Source organism: Hydra vulgaris, chromosome 05 (genome assembly GCF_038396675.1).
Source record: "Hydra vulgaris chromosome 05, alternate assembly HydraT2T_AEP".
Lineage (NCBI taxonomy): Eukaryota > Metazoa > Cnidaria > Hydrozoa > Anthoathecata > Hydridae > Hydra > Hydra vulgaris.
The window spans coordinates 39,930,001-39,947,500 of record NC_088924.1 but is presented as its reverse complement, the minus strand read 5'-3'; the positions used below and the strand labels follow the sequence as shown (position 1 = coordinate 39,947,500).

Sequence of the window (17,500 nt, the reverse complement as noted above, 5' to 3'; positions counted from 1 at the left end):
TTTTTTATAATACTTGACAGCATATTTCGAAAAAGATCAAAATAGATATATCTTTAAAAAGATCAAAATAGATATTTCCAAAAAAGATCTAACTAGATATTTCCTTAAAAAAATCAAATGAGATATTTCCAAAAAAGATCAAACAACTCAGATTATTAGATATTCAGTTATTGATGGGAATAAGGATTTTTTATTTAGTTAAGACTAATTGAAAATTGCTGTAAAAACATGATTTTAATAGAACTAGAAAATGACAGTTTTGTTATAAAAATTAACTTGCAGTAATACTACTGTTATGGCTGAAAAGCACAGCTGAGTTCAAATGTGTATTAGATTATTAAATCCAAATGCAGAATTTGTACCATTTACAAATTATCATTTTAACCTGGTGTTTTTGTGTGCAGCCTCTACTACTATTGATTCTATTGATTGAATGTTTTTTAGTACTATTGAGCAGTTGTTTTTATTTTTGTTTTTTTCTTAACTTGTTGATGGGATATTTTACTATCAATGGTTAAGGTATTAAATACAATGTAGAAGTAGCACTAGAGTAGTAGCAATAACAAATTATTTTTAACTTTTGTATTTAAAACCTTTTTTTTTTTAGATTTTAATCTTGGAAAAATTAATGTCTGTAAAATAATGTAAAACAATATCAGATGCATAGAGATCAGAAATAACTCATTTCAATGCAATACTTTTACTTCCTATGTTATCTAAATTTATGGAAATCTCTCCTTGGAGAACTTAATGTTCATCAATGCCATATAAAACTAAATTTTATGCAAACCCATTTCATGGAACAAAAAAAAAATTACTATTACAAAGTGCGGTTATAGTAGCCAAAATAATTTGTTAAGATGTTAACTAAACATCAAATTAAAAGAAAAAAATATTATGAGCTAGGAAATTTCTTTAGATTTTAGGCTATCCTTAATACAAGAAGCACAAGGAAAAATATTTTTATCTAGGTATTATTATATTTTTGTTAGGTAGAAAATTTTATTTCTACCTAATAAAAACATTTTAATGTTTTTATTTGGTAGAAATAAAAGAGCACTTTAATCAGTTGCATGTTCTTGGAAGAAAATATTTGATCAGTTGCATGTTCTTGAAAGAAAATATTTATATACTGTACCATACTAGTAAAATATTTATATACTGTAGCCTTCTTAATGGAGATTAAATGAATAAAATTACTAAAATTGATAAAGAACAGTTATATTATGGCAAGAAGAAGAAAAGTATTGGAAAAACAGTCAATAGACCTTAATTTACTAAATTTTATTAAACAGTAAAGTTTAGAAATTCTGTACCCAACAATTTATATATATATACATGTATATATATATATAAATATATATATATATATATATATATATATATATACATATATATATATATACATATATATATATTATATATATATATATATATATATATATATATATATATATATATATATATATGCATATGTATATATACATATATATATATATACATATATATATATTTATATACATATATATATATATATATATATATATATATATATATAAACATATATATATATACATATATATATATATATATATATACATATATATAAACATATATATATATATATATTTATATAAGAATATATATGTGTATATATAAATGTATATATATATATATACATTTATATGTATATATATATACATTTATATGTGTATATATATATATATATATATATATATATATATATATATATATATATATATATATATATATATATATATATATATATATGTATATATATATATATATATACTTGTATATACATTTATATATATATATTTTTTACATATATATACATATTTATTTATATAAATATATATTATATATATATATATTAGTTATTGTTACCCGCAATACCAGGAATTAGCTAAATGCTAATATTTATAGTAGAATACTGCTACTCAGAGCTTCATGGGTATTTGTATATCTATATATTATTTTTATATTTTTATATCTATATATATTTTTTGTATATTTATATATGTATAAAATATGTGTGTATATGTATATATGTATGTGTGTATATATGTGTTTGTATATTTGTATATATACATATATCTACTATAGTGCATATAGATAACAAATTGTTACTAGTTTTTCCTACCTTTATAGCATACAGTGTTTCCAGAAAAAGAAGAAAAAAACAAAGAGTAATGAAAAAAAAGATTGCTGCTTTATGCCAAACCCTCAGTCGATGTAGTAGAACTCTTTTGCGGCAGCATTCTATAAGATAGTTGATATATGTACTGAAGCCCCTGGCAGCAGGCTATTTTAGTGTGGCATCAGATATTTGATTTGACTTGATTTAAATTTATTAGAACATATATACATATATTATATTTTATTTAGAATGTATGTTCTTTATACATATTCTAAAGGGCACACTGTTTCAAAAAATAAATAGGACTCTGACAGCGTGCCCCACAACAATAAAGTAAATATACTAAAAAGTTTACAAAATTATTAAAAAAAGTACAAATATGACAAAAGTTGTTGCAAGAGATGCAGTTAGCTGGACCAGTATTCTTCAAAATTGTTAATTTTTGTTTTAAAGATCCTAATATTATTGTCATTTACAACATCAGACATCAATTATTCTAAATACTAACAACTCTGAGAGAAAGAATATTTACGAACATTAAATTGACACTTTAATTTGCATAACTTAAGTTTATGGCTTCAAGTATAAATATAGTTGTTAACTAAAAAGAAATTAAATACATAAAGACAAACTAAATTTTCAGAATTTTGTAACATAAATTAAGTCTTACTTTTGACAACGAATTTCAAGTTGCTTCGAATAAAGTATTGAAAGTCTGTTAAAGTATGAAAGTTTACTTGAGTTTTGAAACTTATTTGGACTTTTTCAATGGTATTTATTAATTCAGTGCAGTGTGGTAACCAGACTGGAGAGCAATATTCTAAAATAGGTCTTATGTAAGTAAATGCGTTTACGAGAGCACTTGGATCACAACTTTTAAAATGCTTAAGTACTAAATATGCTTGGATGTAAGAGTAGTCTGAAGCCCTTGGAGATGTTATCAAAACACACATTCATATATATATATATATATATATATATATATATATATATATATATATATATATATATATATATATATATATATATATGTATATATATATATATATGTATATATATATATATATATATATATATATATATGTATATATATATATATATATATATATACATATATATATACATATAAATATATATATATATATATATATATATATATATATATATATATATATATATATATATATATATATATATATATATATATATATAGAGAGAGAGAGAGAGAGAGAGAGAGAGAGAGAGAGAGAGAGAGAGAGAGAGAGCATAAGAGCGCAGAGAAGCTCTCCTAAAACAAAAATAGCCAACCATGCAAGCTGCTTCTCTAAACAGCTTCTTACAAGAGCTTTTGGTTTTTGCGCAAGCTATCTCTTTATTAAAAAAACTGCTTACTAAAAATAAAATTTGGTTTTATACTTGTTACAAGCATATGTTTGCAACATTAATGCTACAAGAATATATACATAATGAGAAGTGTCATTTATTGCTGTGAGAAAATTCTTTAGACAACGTTGTCTTTGGGTTTTCACATTAGCTATCCATTTATTTTTAAACAACATCACTTATTTGATAAAAAATTTATAAAGAGCTGTAAAAGTTTTATGTATATATATATTTATTATATCTATATATATATATATATATATATATATATATATATATATATATATATATATATATGTTTATATATGTGTATTTATATATATATATACATATATATATGTATATATATACATATATATGTATAAGTATATATGTATGTATATATATACATATATATTTATATATATATGTGTATATGTGTGCGCATGTTTGTGTGGGCGTGTGCAGGTATATATGTGTATATATATATATATATATATATATATATAAATTAATAAAAATATATAAATATATATATATATATGTATATATACATATATATATATATATATATATATATATATATATATATATATATAAATATATGTATATATATATATATATATATATATATATATATATATATATATATATATATATATATATATATATATATATATAAATTTTTAAACTTCTACTAAATAAGTGAAATTAACTTTTTACTACATGCCTGATGATTTTGGTAACACATGAAGCTCTGAGTAGCAATATTATAAGTATTTGCATTTAGCTAATTCCAGGTACTGCTGGTAGCAGTAACTAATATATTATATTGGTCTAGTTAATCTATTGAACACTCTTTCAAGTATACAAAAATATACGTGATAATACCAAAGTACTCACATATATATACTTACATATATATGTATATATACATATGTTATATATATTTACATTAATTGATAATTTTTTTTTGTTATGCAATCTAAAGTTTTTTCGGATATTGGTTGCTTTTTGGACAAATGGATTCGTGCAGTGCCTACATTAGAGGGTAACCATCCATTATTAATGGACTCTGACTACAAATCAAGATCTGATCCTCTTCAAAAGTGTGCTGAGGCAGCATTAGATAAAGGTTTTCAAGTTTTTGGTTTACAAAATGGTGGTCAATGTTTTGCAGGTATTAATGGGGAAACAACATATGATATGTATGGGACATCAAATCAATGCTTAGGTAAGTCACATAATATAGATATATTTTTATTTAAAATGTGAAGTTCTAAAAGAAAGAATCTTTTTTTAATGCCTGTATTTACTTATACTTAAGTTCCCCAGTATTATTGTCAAAAAGTTTTTTTGAGTGTAACCAAGTTTTTGTTCTATTTTTTGAACTTGCTTTTTTGTTCTATTTCACAACAAACTGTTAAATATTTTATTACACAGCAAGAAGCAGAGCTGATTGCAGTACTCAATAATTATTTTTACCAAACAAAACATTTTTTTTTTAAATGTTTTGTTTAAGTTCAAATTTGTTTTTGTAGGTTTTCTTTATTTTATGAAAGTATATTTTTTTAAATTTGCCTTGAAGTTATGTAGCCAATATTATTGAAAACAATGTGCAATGAAAATTAGTAATAATTAAAAAATCTTAAATTAAAAATTTGTATTATCCATACAGCTTGTATCAGCAGAGTAAAGATAAAAGCACTCAGGGTAACCTTAAGAACAGATCTAATTTAATTTCAGATCTAGTTAAGCAAGAAAAACTACTGAAAGGTACAACTAAAAATCTGTTAAACCTTAAGAGTGTCATTTGTCTTACTATAGGTCATTTCTGAGTTCAGCAAATATACTGAAAAATTAGAAATATCTGATTCAACTGAAGAACCAATGGATAAAAATAAACTATAAAGATCATACTATAGTTTAATGGAGTAATGAAAGTATTATAAAAGAAATTTTACTACAAGGTTTAAAAAGAAATTTAAACAATGCTTATTTATATTTTTATTCAGCAATAAAAAAAGAAAAGAAGAGATATATGGTATATATATATATGGTGTATATATATATATATATATGGTAGGAGGAAAACAAAATAGTGGAGGCTCTATGAGAAAAATGAAAAAGTTGTTGAAAAATGCAGACAAATTAAAACCTTTTGAGTAGACAAACTATTAACAGCAAGAACTTAAACAAATAAAGCAAAAACTGTTTTAATTTTAACAAGGGTCAAATTAATTAATTTAGCTAAAATTATTTTATCGTTAGAACATTGGCTAAAATGAGCATCAGTAATTCACAAGTCAGTTACTAGGAAGGTTCAAACTTTTGTTTCAGAAAAAAAGTATTAAATGAAATATATAAGGAAATGAAATGTTTACAATACAACAAGAAGTTGGTAATAGAAAATAGAAAAAAAGGTTTAGGGAAATATGAAAGCTTATAAATTTTATAAGTTCATAGAAAACAATCAGGAACTGGGTTATGTTACAACCAGAAAGTGGGTTATGTGGCAATCAGGAATAGTGATGTTACAATCAGGAAGTGGTTTATGTGACAATCAGAAAGTGAGTTATGTGACAATTGGGAAGGGGCTTATATAACAATCAGGAAGAATTATGTGACAATCAGTAAGTGGGTTATGTGATCAAATTAAAGCTAAAGTTAGTCTAAATAAATTTATTCATCAAATGTTTGATGATCTTCTTTAGATTAAGTGAGTGGTTATACATCACAGAAGTTCCAAATTCTTGAACTGATTAAAAATAAGTAAAAATGTTTAATAATTTATAAAACAAAGTGTTAAAGAAAAAATTAATATGGCACTTACAGATTTTAGAAAAGCAGACACAATAAAAGAAAATTAAAAAAACCTTCAGAAGTAAAAGTTTACAAAAAAAATTGATTTCAAATAAAATCATAAATATTTTTTTTATAAAAATATTTTTGATTTAATAATAAAAGTATTTGTTTTTTGAGTTTTACATAAAAGCTCATCTCAGTCAAACATGTTTATAAATGTTTTAAGAAAGTGGTCATCTAACTGAACATCATACCATTAATAAAACACAGCTGGGGCGTTGACATGGTGTTGAATGTTTTTGTTTGTGATTGTGTAAACCACTAACTCATGGACACCAAATGATATACTGTTTTCCTAATGATAAATTATATGCATGTATTACATACATGTTTAAAAAAAAAGATGTTTTTTCCAGCAGGATAATGATGCTAAACACACTTTAAAGTTTGCTAAAAACTGGTTTACATCTAATAATGTTACTTAGACATATATGGGATGAGGTTGTAAAAATGTTCCTGTTGAAAATATATATATATTTTGTATACTTATATTATATATTTTGTATACTTATACATATATATTTTGTATACTTATACATATATATATATATATATATATATATATATATATATATATATATATATATATATATATATATATATATATATATATATATATATATATTTTGTATAATTGTATATATATATATTTTTTTTGTATACTTATATATACATATATTTTGTATACTTATATTATATATATATATATATATATATATATATATATATATATATATATATATATATATATATATATATATATATATATATATATATATATATATTATATATATATATGTTGTATACTTCAAAAACCCTCTGGACAAACTCATTACTATGAAATGCTTAAGGTTTTTGAAAAATTTAGTAAATAATTATTATAGTTAAATGAATTATTGATTTTATTAACTTTTAATTCAACCCATTTATTTAAATGATTTCTATCTGGCATTGATTTACTAAACACAAATAAAGTACAAACACTAAACTGCTTTATTACAAGTAAAACAACAAAGTGGGTCTAATTTAATTATTATGTCTCAGAAATCTATCTTCTAAGGTGACCTTTTTTTATTGGAATTTTTTAACTTTTCCTAACAACATATCACACTTTGTTTGTGTAATTAATCTCTAAAGGGCAATAGCACAGTGTATTTCCAAACACTGTAGGCAATTAATGGTTAATACTGATTTTAGTTGCTTTATATTATCAATGTTTTTTCTGCAAGAGAACCATGGTTTGGCACAGTAATCTACAATAAAATTGCACACATTTGTTACAGATTCCACACCTCTCTACAGATTATTTTTTTGACGAGCTCAAAAGCATGTATTTCAAGCAATAGTTAATCCTAGAATTCCATCATCAAAATTTGTTAGCCCTAGAATTCTATCATCAAAAATGCATCGTCTCATTCAGTCAGACTTTATAAATAACGACAATGCATGAATTAATCTTTTTGTCAAATGTTTCCATTTTTTGAACCTTTAGTTTTAACCTTCAATTTAGGTCATTTATTTCACAGCCTGGTTGTCAGATATTGCAATAAAATTTTATTTAATAAATTAAATTTTAAAATTTCTTTGCATGACATGTTATAAATAAATTAAGAATTGCCTTGCTCTAATACTTTTGAAGGTATAAGTAAAGGTTAGAGGTAAGTGAAGGTATAAGTAAAGGTTAGAGGTAAGGTTAGGACTTAATTGAAATGCTAGTGCTATAATAATGTTGTCGCTTACCATCAAAATGTAAGCACTACATTTCATCCAAGAATTCTATTTAAGAATCAAACTTATTTTATGCATCCATGTTGTCTTTTGGACTGCAGATCTGCTAATTGAAGCCATAGCAACTGCATGAAGTACATTTTTAGCAATCTTTGCAGTTGACTTTATTGGTAATTGTTCATTTTTAACTATTTTAGCTACCATCTTATCATAATGCAATTCTACAATGGAATACAATGGATTTGTATTCCATTGTAGAATTTGTTTTCAATTTGTTTATATAGTTTTTGTGAATTTTAGGTCTCCACCAATAGTCATGTTGCAATTATGTCATACTAAAATAGGTTGCTGCAGGGGTTTACGTGCATGGAGTGCCATTACATCAGCTAAGGGTTTCGGTTAGGGAAGCAATCAAACTTTATCATTATTTTTTGTTCTTTTCTTATATTTCTAAAAATAACTGTATGAAAAAGCCAAAACATTATCTAAAAACCATTAGTAATTATACATACATGCATATATATATATATATATATATATATATATATATATATATATATATATATATATATATATATATATATATATATATATATATATATATATATATATATATATATATATATTAGGGTGTTAACCAGGAATAAACTTGATACAGCGTTTTGACGAAATTGGGAATTTGTCAAAAAATTTCCCAATTCTACCCCCCTTCCTCTGATATTAAAATGTGTAGGAGAACGCGTAGGATTCTTTTCTTATATTATTTCTTCTTCTCCTACACTGCAGCGCTGCATACATTGATTGGACAGCACCAAAAATAAAATAAAATATTGTCTGTATCAACACAAAATTAGACGTAGTTTCACAATGACACGGCAAATTAAGCTCCAATTTCCAAAGATATATTAAGAATTATATACTTTTATATTATAAAATAATCAGTGTATATTAATTAATTATTATTAAGAATAATGCGTTTGATATATCATTGTCGCTTTCATTTTAAGAGAATTCTTTTGAATATATATTTCTTTTTCAATGGTGGGCATTAAATGGCAGTTTTTAGAGTAATATAGCAATTTATGTTCAATAAAAATCTCAGCGGTAAAAAGAAAATAATCTCCTACTTAGTTGTTTGAATTCTATTTGATGTCCTTTATGGACGAACCCTTACACCATCATGTAATAAATTGTGTCCTCAAAAGAAATATTTTAAAAATAGAAAAATAAAAAGGTTTAAAAATAGTAAACACGAGCTCATAAATCTCATATTTCACATGTATTGGGAGTTCATTTTTATAAATAATATTAATTTTCTTTAGACACAAATTGCATAGCAAAATAAAATTACAATTACAAAATCTCAGCAAAAACAAAAACTAATGTTGTTTAACTATAAAAAAATATACAAGCAGTGGACTCAGTGATTTTTAAATTTCTAGTAGTTTGTTTCTATGTTTATGTTTCCATGAGTTTGTTGTAATAAAAAAATATTCCTGTTAATAAACGTATTTAATTTACATTTTAATATACGTATTTAATTTAGGTTTTAATTAAAAGCAAGCAGTAAAGTAAAGAAATCTATTTTCCTTGTTAAATAAATTTCAAGTTGCAGTTTGTTATAATCATAAAACATTTTTTGTGTTAAACTTATATTTCAGAGGTGATCTTTTAAAAAAGTTAGTTGAGAAAAGATGTTAGATTAGTAAAAATGATTTTAGTCAATGCAATCACGTAATTCAGTTGATATAAAATACCAAACAAAATAAAAGATAAAAGACTTACTGTTAAATCCGTAGTTGATCAAAATTCCAAAAGTATCTGATGTAGGCGGCTTCTCAATATTTTTGTTGACTAAGCACATGTACTACTTGAAGTAGAGTTTGCAGTAAGTTAATAAGTTATTTAACTTTTCAGCCAAAAAGAGAAAAACTTGTAAAGAAATTTGCAGGTGTTAAAGCAAACAAACGTTTGTTACTTTTTTAGTATGTACTCTATTTTTTGCTAACTTTTTTGTATAATATTTGCTGTTGTTGGAACGCATTACGAAATAATATTTACAAACTTTGAAAAATGAATTTTACAATTTTACAAGTTGCCGAGAGAATAATTAATAAATTAGAGGTTTTTATGTTATTTTTCTATTAGCTTTTAAAGATAATTTATTTTCAATAACTTTTAGAATTTTTATTAAACTTTAATTTGTAAAACTTTATTTGGATAATGGGATTTTTTCACCATTTGGGAATACCACGTTTTGACGGTATGTATATATATATATATATATATATATATATATATATATATATATATATATATATATATATATATATATATATATTTTTTAAACATTTTCACTTCCAACAAGGCTGCAAGCAGCCACTAATTAAAGTTGGAAGTTACTGAAAGAGAAAAGATGAAGATTGTAGAGCAAGATAACGATTGGTGAACGGCTTAAAGGATTGCAAATTATATGAATCAGGAAAACAAGATGAAGGAAGCGAGTTCCAAAGAGCTGATGTTCGAGGAAAAAAACTAGACGAATAAGCATTTTTGGAGCACTTAGGAACAGTCACAGAAAAAGGATGAGACTTAATTGAATGACGAGTAACACGAAAATGAATATTAGGAGATGGCACAAGGGGCGCTAGCTCTTTAGAGCCGTGCCCATTATAGCATTTGTAGAAAAGAAAAATAGAAGCAACATTACAACGATGTGATAATGGTTGGAGGTTGGCTGCAAGAGCAGGTCCAACTATGTTTACAATGCATTTTTGCACCTTGTCTAAAAGAGAAAGGGCATCGTTAGAAGATCCGCCCCAGATATGGCAACAGTATTCCATGCAAGGCCGGATTTGAAATTTATAGAGATAAAGAATAGAATCCGAAGTAAGAAAGTGACGAGCTTGATAAAGAGATGCAACCTTAGCAGATGCTAATTTTGCAACTGATTTGATATATGGTTTCCAAGAAAGATTGGAAGTAAGAGTTAATCCTAGAAGATGAAGAGTAGATGACTCATTGAGTACATCACCATTCATAAGTATAGGAAGATCTAAATTATTGTGATAACGATTGGCTGAAAATATTGGCTGTAAGCAAATCAGCTGTAGAACAACAAGATCGAAATTCATATTGATGGTCAGAAAGTAAGTTATTAGATTCAAGATGAGAGATTAAGTGTTAGTTAATTAAAGATTCAAAAACCTTGCTTATGATAGGAAGAAGACTAATGGGACGGTAGTTAAAGGATTCAGATCGCTTTCCAGAATTTTTGAAGATAGGGATAACAGATGTCGCTTTCCAGCAGGCTGGAAAACAAGACTCTGATAAGCACTTGTTAAATAGTTTATAGACAGTTTATAGAGAGTATAGACGACAGCTCCGGAGAACACTTCTGCAAGACAATAACAGGTATGTTGTCCGGGCCACAAGCTGTAGAAGAATCTAGGCAGGAAATCACTTTAGATACAGAAGCTGGAGTGATACGAATGTCAAGCAATGGATCAACCTGTTTGTTGGCAATATCAGGTAGAACGCAACTAGTGGAATCAAGAGATGATATTGATGAAAAGTTTTTAGCAAACAATTCAGCTTTGTCTTTAGGTGAGGTGACAAAGTCTGAACCATACAAGAGAGGTGGAATTAAAGATTTGCCTTTATTATTGATACTATTAAAGATTCTCCAGAAATCACAAGAGCCTAATTTTTGAGATGAGATACGAGATTTCATGACCTGAGAATAGCGGGCTTTGGCGTTAGACAAAACCTTTTAACGATGGTTCCTAACAGTAATAAAAAGACGTCTGTTTTCTGGAGAATTGTTTTGCTGATAAATATGAAAGTAACGGTTTTGATTGGCAATTGTAGCAGCACAGTGTGAGGAAAACCATGGAGGAGAGTGAGGCTTGACCTGGAATTGTCGAGAGGGAACAAAAGATTCCATGCCAGCCTGAATCCATGAAGTTATGTAAGATGCGCATTTGTCGACAGGAAGACAAAAGATTTCTACCCATCACAAAAAAATCACGGAAAAAAACCCAGTCAGCTTTACTGTAGTTGTAAGAGGTACAATAATAGGGGGATTCAGGTGGTGAAGAAGTATGAGATATTAGTTTTAGAGAGATCAAACTGTGATCAGAAGCACCTAAGGGTAAATGTGGAGAAACTGAGCACTGACTAGGATCAGAAATGAGACATAAGTCGAGTAGAGAAGGTAAATGATTCAGGTTGTCAGGAAAGCGAGTTGGAAAGATGGGATTGTGAAAAGCAAAAGTTGTGGGCTTTAAAGCCTGCAGAGTCACCGACACTAGAGCCAAGCCATTCAAAGTGGTGAGCATTAAAGTCACCAACAACAACTATATTAGCTGATTGATAAAGAGAGAGGGCTTGGTCAATATGATCAGAAATAACATCAAAAAGAGTGCAGTCTTTAGATGAAGGAGAGCAATATAGAACAAATAGAAAGGCAATAAAGTGAAGTGGTGCTAAACAAAACCACACGAAAGAATAGTCTGTGGATTCAAAGTTTCACGACAAATGGGTGAATTTTTACGAATTTAAATGCCCAGGCCAAGCATGTGACTATTGGAGTCTTTAAGAATTAAAGGAAGATAACTATCAACTCTAAGATCGCAAGATGAGACAGCTGAACTCAAATTAGTCTCACAAAGAGCAAGTAGGTCTGGTGAACTTTGCAAGAGATAAGACTCAACAGAAGAAAAGTTACTTCAAAGACCACGAATATTATTGAATGATAGGTTTAGAGAACTTGGTGATGATGATGGTTTTTTGTGTTTTGTAGTTTTTGGTACTTTATTCATTTTAAAATTAGATTGAAGAACTTGACTCAAAGCATAGATAGTACTCAGAACACTGTTTAATAGCCCAAGTATGTGCCTCATTACTACTAATAAACCCTAAGCCGTAACAAATGGCTCCAAATGTGACCTTGACAATGTACACTAAAAGTAAAACCAGGGGCACCATCCACGCGCATCATGGCATTGTTAAAAATTTGATATTTTTCAGCTGTTGATGGAATCAGCTTCTCTGAGAGCTATCACAGCGTTTGGGAAACCTGACTACCAGCCGGCCTTAGAACCATAATATTGAGTTTTAGAGCTGTACCCTCATTAGGAGATAATAGAATGAGTTCCCTTATCATAAAAACAGAGACTCAAGCAAAACCAATGCATTGAGTCAAGAAGATCCAGTACCCAACATCCTAAACTGGAAACAATGTATTAAAAATACATCTGCACTAGCCTAAAAGATGAAGAAAGGTGTGTGTGTGTATGTGTGTGTATATATATATATATATATATATATATATATATATATATATATATTTATATATATATATACATATACATATATATGTGTGTACAGAGACTATATATATATATATATATATATATATATATATATATATATATATTAGGGCTGTTCATGTGAACACAGGAAAAAAAAAATTTTCTCGGATTTGAATGCATAGTTGTTTATTTTGTGCCATTTGACATAGTAATTGACTGTGGAAAAAATCTTTCCAATCAGATAATGTTTAGGGGGTGCTCAATGACCATAAAGTTTTACGAAAAACGTCAAAAACGTGTAAAAAGTTCCAAAGTTCCAAAAATTTCTAGAACCTGGTTAGTTAGATTTTTTTCACTGAAATATTGTCTGATTGCGTGCTCTATAGATTAATTAAAGTGCAGCAGATTAACTGTCATTAGGGCACCAGACTAAAAAATGTCTGCTAGTGTTTAAAACAACTGTGTTTATATCATTTTGTTAAAATTTGTATTCATAATTTTAATACTATTATTTAACTCAATTTAGAATTTGTTCAAACAGAATAAAAAGGTTTACAAGTATAAATATTATTTTTATTTGGAATTTCAGTTTGACAACAAATGTATTAATATTTTGATAGTACCTAACCTTAGTAACCTATTACAGAAAACTAGCATGGTAGTCTGGTAGTGTATTGTTTGTTATTAAGTGCAGATAATAATAATTTCTAATTTGAAAATATTTATTTAATTTCTTTAGTAATAATTATTATAATATATTGCTGCAGCTGCATAAACCAACAACTGAATGATAAGTTTGTATAATATGGTATTGAGTTTTGATTTTCTCATAATATTTCAGTTATCATTGAAATGGCAGCATCATCTCGTGTTGCTATCTCTACACGACTTCAAACCAAAATCTTTTTAATGGGACAACCAGAGCCAAATCTTCCAGATAAAGTTCTTCCCTTAACATCTGATGTTTTAAAATCATTTTTTTATCATCTTAATTCAACCAAAAAGTCAGTGCCTGAAAGTCTTAAAACAACTGTTGATGAACTGATTATTATTTGGAATAAAGCCCGTATTCCGACAGCATTTCATCCGAATGTAGTCTTAAAGTTGAAAACTTTAGTCCAGGAATTTAAATTAATAAAAAAAAAAAAATCCAGGTTGTCAGATTCTCAGAAATCGAGAGAGAAATCATTTACAGACACCATTGGCCTACTTTTTGACATTGCCCACAAGGATGCTGAAACCATGATCAGAATTGAAGAAGATAAAGAATTTTTATTGGATCAGAGATGTCAGAGAAAAATGGTGATGTTTGGAGAGGACAAAGAACTTTCAAAATTAGAAGAAAGAAATGAAGCAAGGAAACAAGCAGAGAGAGAACGAAAGCTAAAAGAAGAGCAAAGACAATCTGGTGCGAGTGCAATAGTTCCTGTTATTGAACCTTTACATGACGAAAGTTATAGTGATGACAACGATAACGATGCTGTTGATAATGACAAAATGGTTGATAGAGATTTTGAGATAGAAATCCCTGTTTATTACAGACAACAAGTCAGTAAAGCAAGTTCTTCAGGGTCAGCTGAATCAAGTTTAGCAAGTACTCCAAAACGACAATGTATCTTAGATACAATTCTTGACTCGCCTGATGTTTCATCAACATTAGACAGAATTAATCTATCTGACACAAAATTTACTATACTAGCAGCAGCAATTGCAAGGGCTGGTGGACAGAACCTCGATGATGGATCATTGTCACGTTCTACAGTCCGTAGAAAACGAACCTATCATCGATCAAATATTGAAGCCACTGTTCGAACTGAATTCTGCGATTTGGACAAACCACCATTAATCGTCCGCTGGGATGGCAAACTGATGATAGATCGTACAAATTCTGCAGCCCCTAAAGCAAATGTTGACCGGCTATCTGTAGGTGTGACAGGTGTCACAATGTTGACAAAATACTTGGAATAGCAAAACTATCAGCTGGAACTGGAGAAGCCCAAGCAAAAGCAGTTATTCATCTGCTTAATTTCTGGGACATAATTGGTGATGTTATTGGAATGAGTTTTGATACTACAGCCTCTAACACTGGCTCCAAAAATGGTGCATGTGTAGTTCTAGAGAAACATATAGGTAGAAATTTGTTATATTTCGCTTGCAGACACCATGTTCATGAGATCATAGTAGCAGGAGTGTTTGGATCACTATTTGGACCATCATCTGGTCCCAACATACCTCTTTTCCAGAGATTTCAGCAATATTGGCCCAAAGTTAATCAAGGAAATTTTAAACCTCTGGATGACATTCGAATGAAAATACCCCTGGTGCAAGAACTACAAAATGAAGTGATTGCATTCCTCAAAGAAAACCTGCATGTTAAAATGCCAAGGGATGACTACAAAGAAATCATGGATCTCTGTCTGTTAATACTTGGAAAACTGCCTGATCAAGAAGAGAAAAATTATCATTTCAAGATCCCTGGTGCTTATCACATGGCTCGCTGGATGGCCAAGGTTATTTATTGTTTTAAGATTTATTTATTTCGTGAAGAGTTCAAGTTGACCACAAAAGAGGAAAAAAATCTCTGTGAATTTTGCTTATTTGCTAGTCTGGTTTATGTAAAATCTTGGATATCATGCACAAATGCCAGCGATGCTCCAGTTAATGACTTGTTTCTGTTTCAGCAACTTAAGCAGTTTGCAGTTGTGAATAAAACGATTTCCGAAGCAGCAGTCAAGAACTTTCAAAACCATTTGTGGTACCTTTCACCAGAATTGGTCCCACTAGCTTTGTTTTCAAACAAACTTCAAACGGAAGAGAAGCGAATAATGATTTCCAACATGAAATTTCACAGTGAGAACTGGTCTGAAAGGTTGATCAAATTAAAGAACATTGAAAGTCTAGAGAAGAAATCTCTGGACATGCTGGTGACATCAGTTTCAGCAAGTGCGTTGCGGTCAATGAAGGTTGATATTGATTTTCTGTTCAACAACGATCCAGCTACCTGGAATGATTCCCCAGAATACCAAGAAGGAAAAAATTTAGTATATTCATTGAAAGTAGTAAATGATGCTGCCGAACGATCTGTGGCTTTAATGTCGATGTTTAATGAATCGATTACAAGGAATGAATCTGAAATGCAGAGGTTAATTCAGGTGGTTGAGGATCACAGAAAGCGAGTGCCAGATGCCAGAAAGTGTACTCTGAAGAGTTATAGTCCTCGCTAGCATTAACATTGCACGAACTATAACATTACGATAATTAAATGTTAATTGCTCATATGTTTTTTTGTTTATAATTCGTATTTTAATCAATGACAAAGAGTCAAAAATCCTAGTGTTTTATTTTGGAAAAATTCTGATATAACAAAAACCGCAGAACTTTAGTCGTATTGCAGTATTTTATTTCATTAATTTCTCTGCTAATAAACCAGTCTAAAGTGGATGTGGATTGTAATTTGTATTCAGAATTTAATATTTAGAGATAATTAAAACTGATCAAATCTGAAAAATCTAATTAACCGGGTTTTAGAAATTTGTGGAACTTTGTTACTTTTTCCATGTTTTTCACATTTTTCGTAAAACTTTATGGTCATTGAGCACCCCCTAAAACATTATCTGATTAGAAAGATTTTTTGCACAGTTAATTACTATGTCAAATGGCACAAAATAAACAACTATGCAATCAAATCTGAAAAAAAAAATTTTTTTGGACAGCCCTAATATATATATATATATATATACACACACACACATATATATATGTATTTATGTATGTATATAAAATTGAATTTGAATTTGTTTATTCAGAAATTAGAAATTTATATTAAATATTTAATACCATAAATTGCTGCTGCTGCTTCTACTTAATACTTCACTCAAATTATGAAAAGCAAATATTCCAGATCACCTTTATTTTTGGTGCTTCCAAGTATTTTTTATTTTCTAATTGATCAAGCATTGTGTAGTTTTGAGTTGATTTGTTGATTAGGCTTCCAACATGCACCACTTTGCATTTTTTTACGTTTAACTCCAGGAGCCATTTTTTAGATCAACATATTACTTTGTCTATG

At 27.8% G+C, this 17,500-nt stretch overlaps 1 protein-coding gene across 3 annotated transcripts in view; it reads left to right on the top strand.

Moving 5' to 3' along the window:
* LOC100202174 (uncharacterized protein PF3D7_1120600) overlaps positions 1–17,500 on the top strand; it is a 97,261-nt gene that overhangs the window by 20,655 nt on the left and 59,106 nt on the right. For 2 of the 3 annotated variants that reach the window (XM_065798177.1, XM_065798179.1), the window contains exon 4: positions 4,515–4,757. The exons of the other annotated variant lie outside the window; for it this stretch is intronic. In XM_065798177.1, the coding sequence (XP_065654249.1) occupies positions 4,515–4,757 (243 nt within the window). The remainder of the gene's footprint in view (positions 1–4,514; positions 4,758–17,500) is intronic. 3 annotated transcript variants of the gene reach the window in all.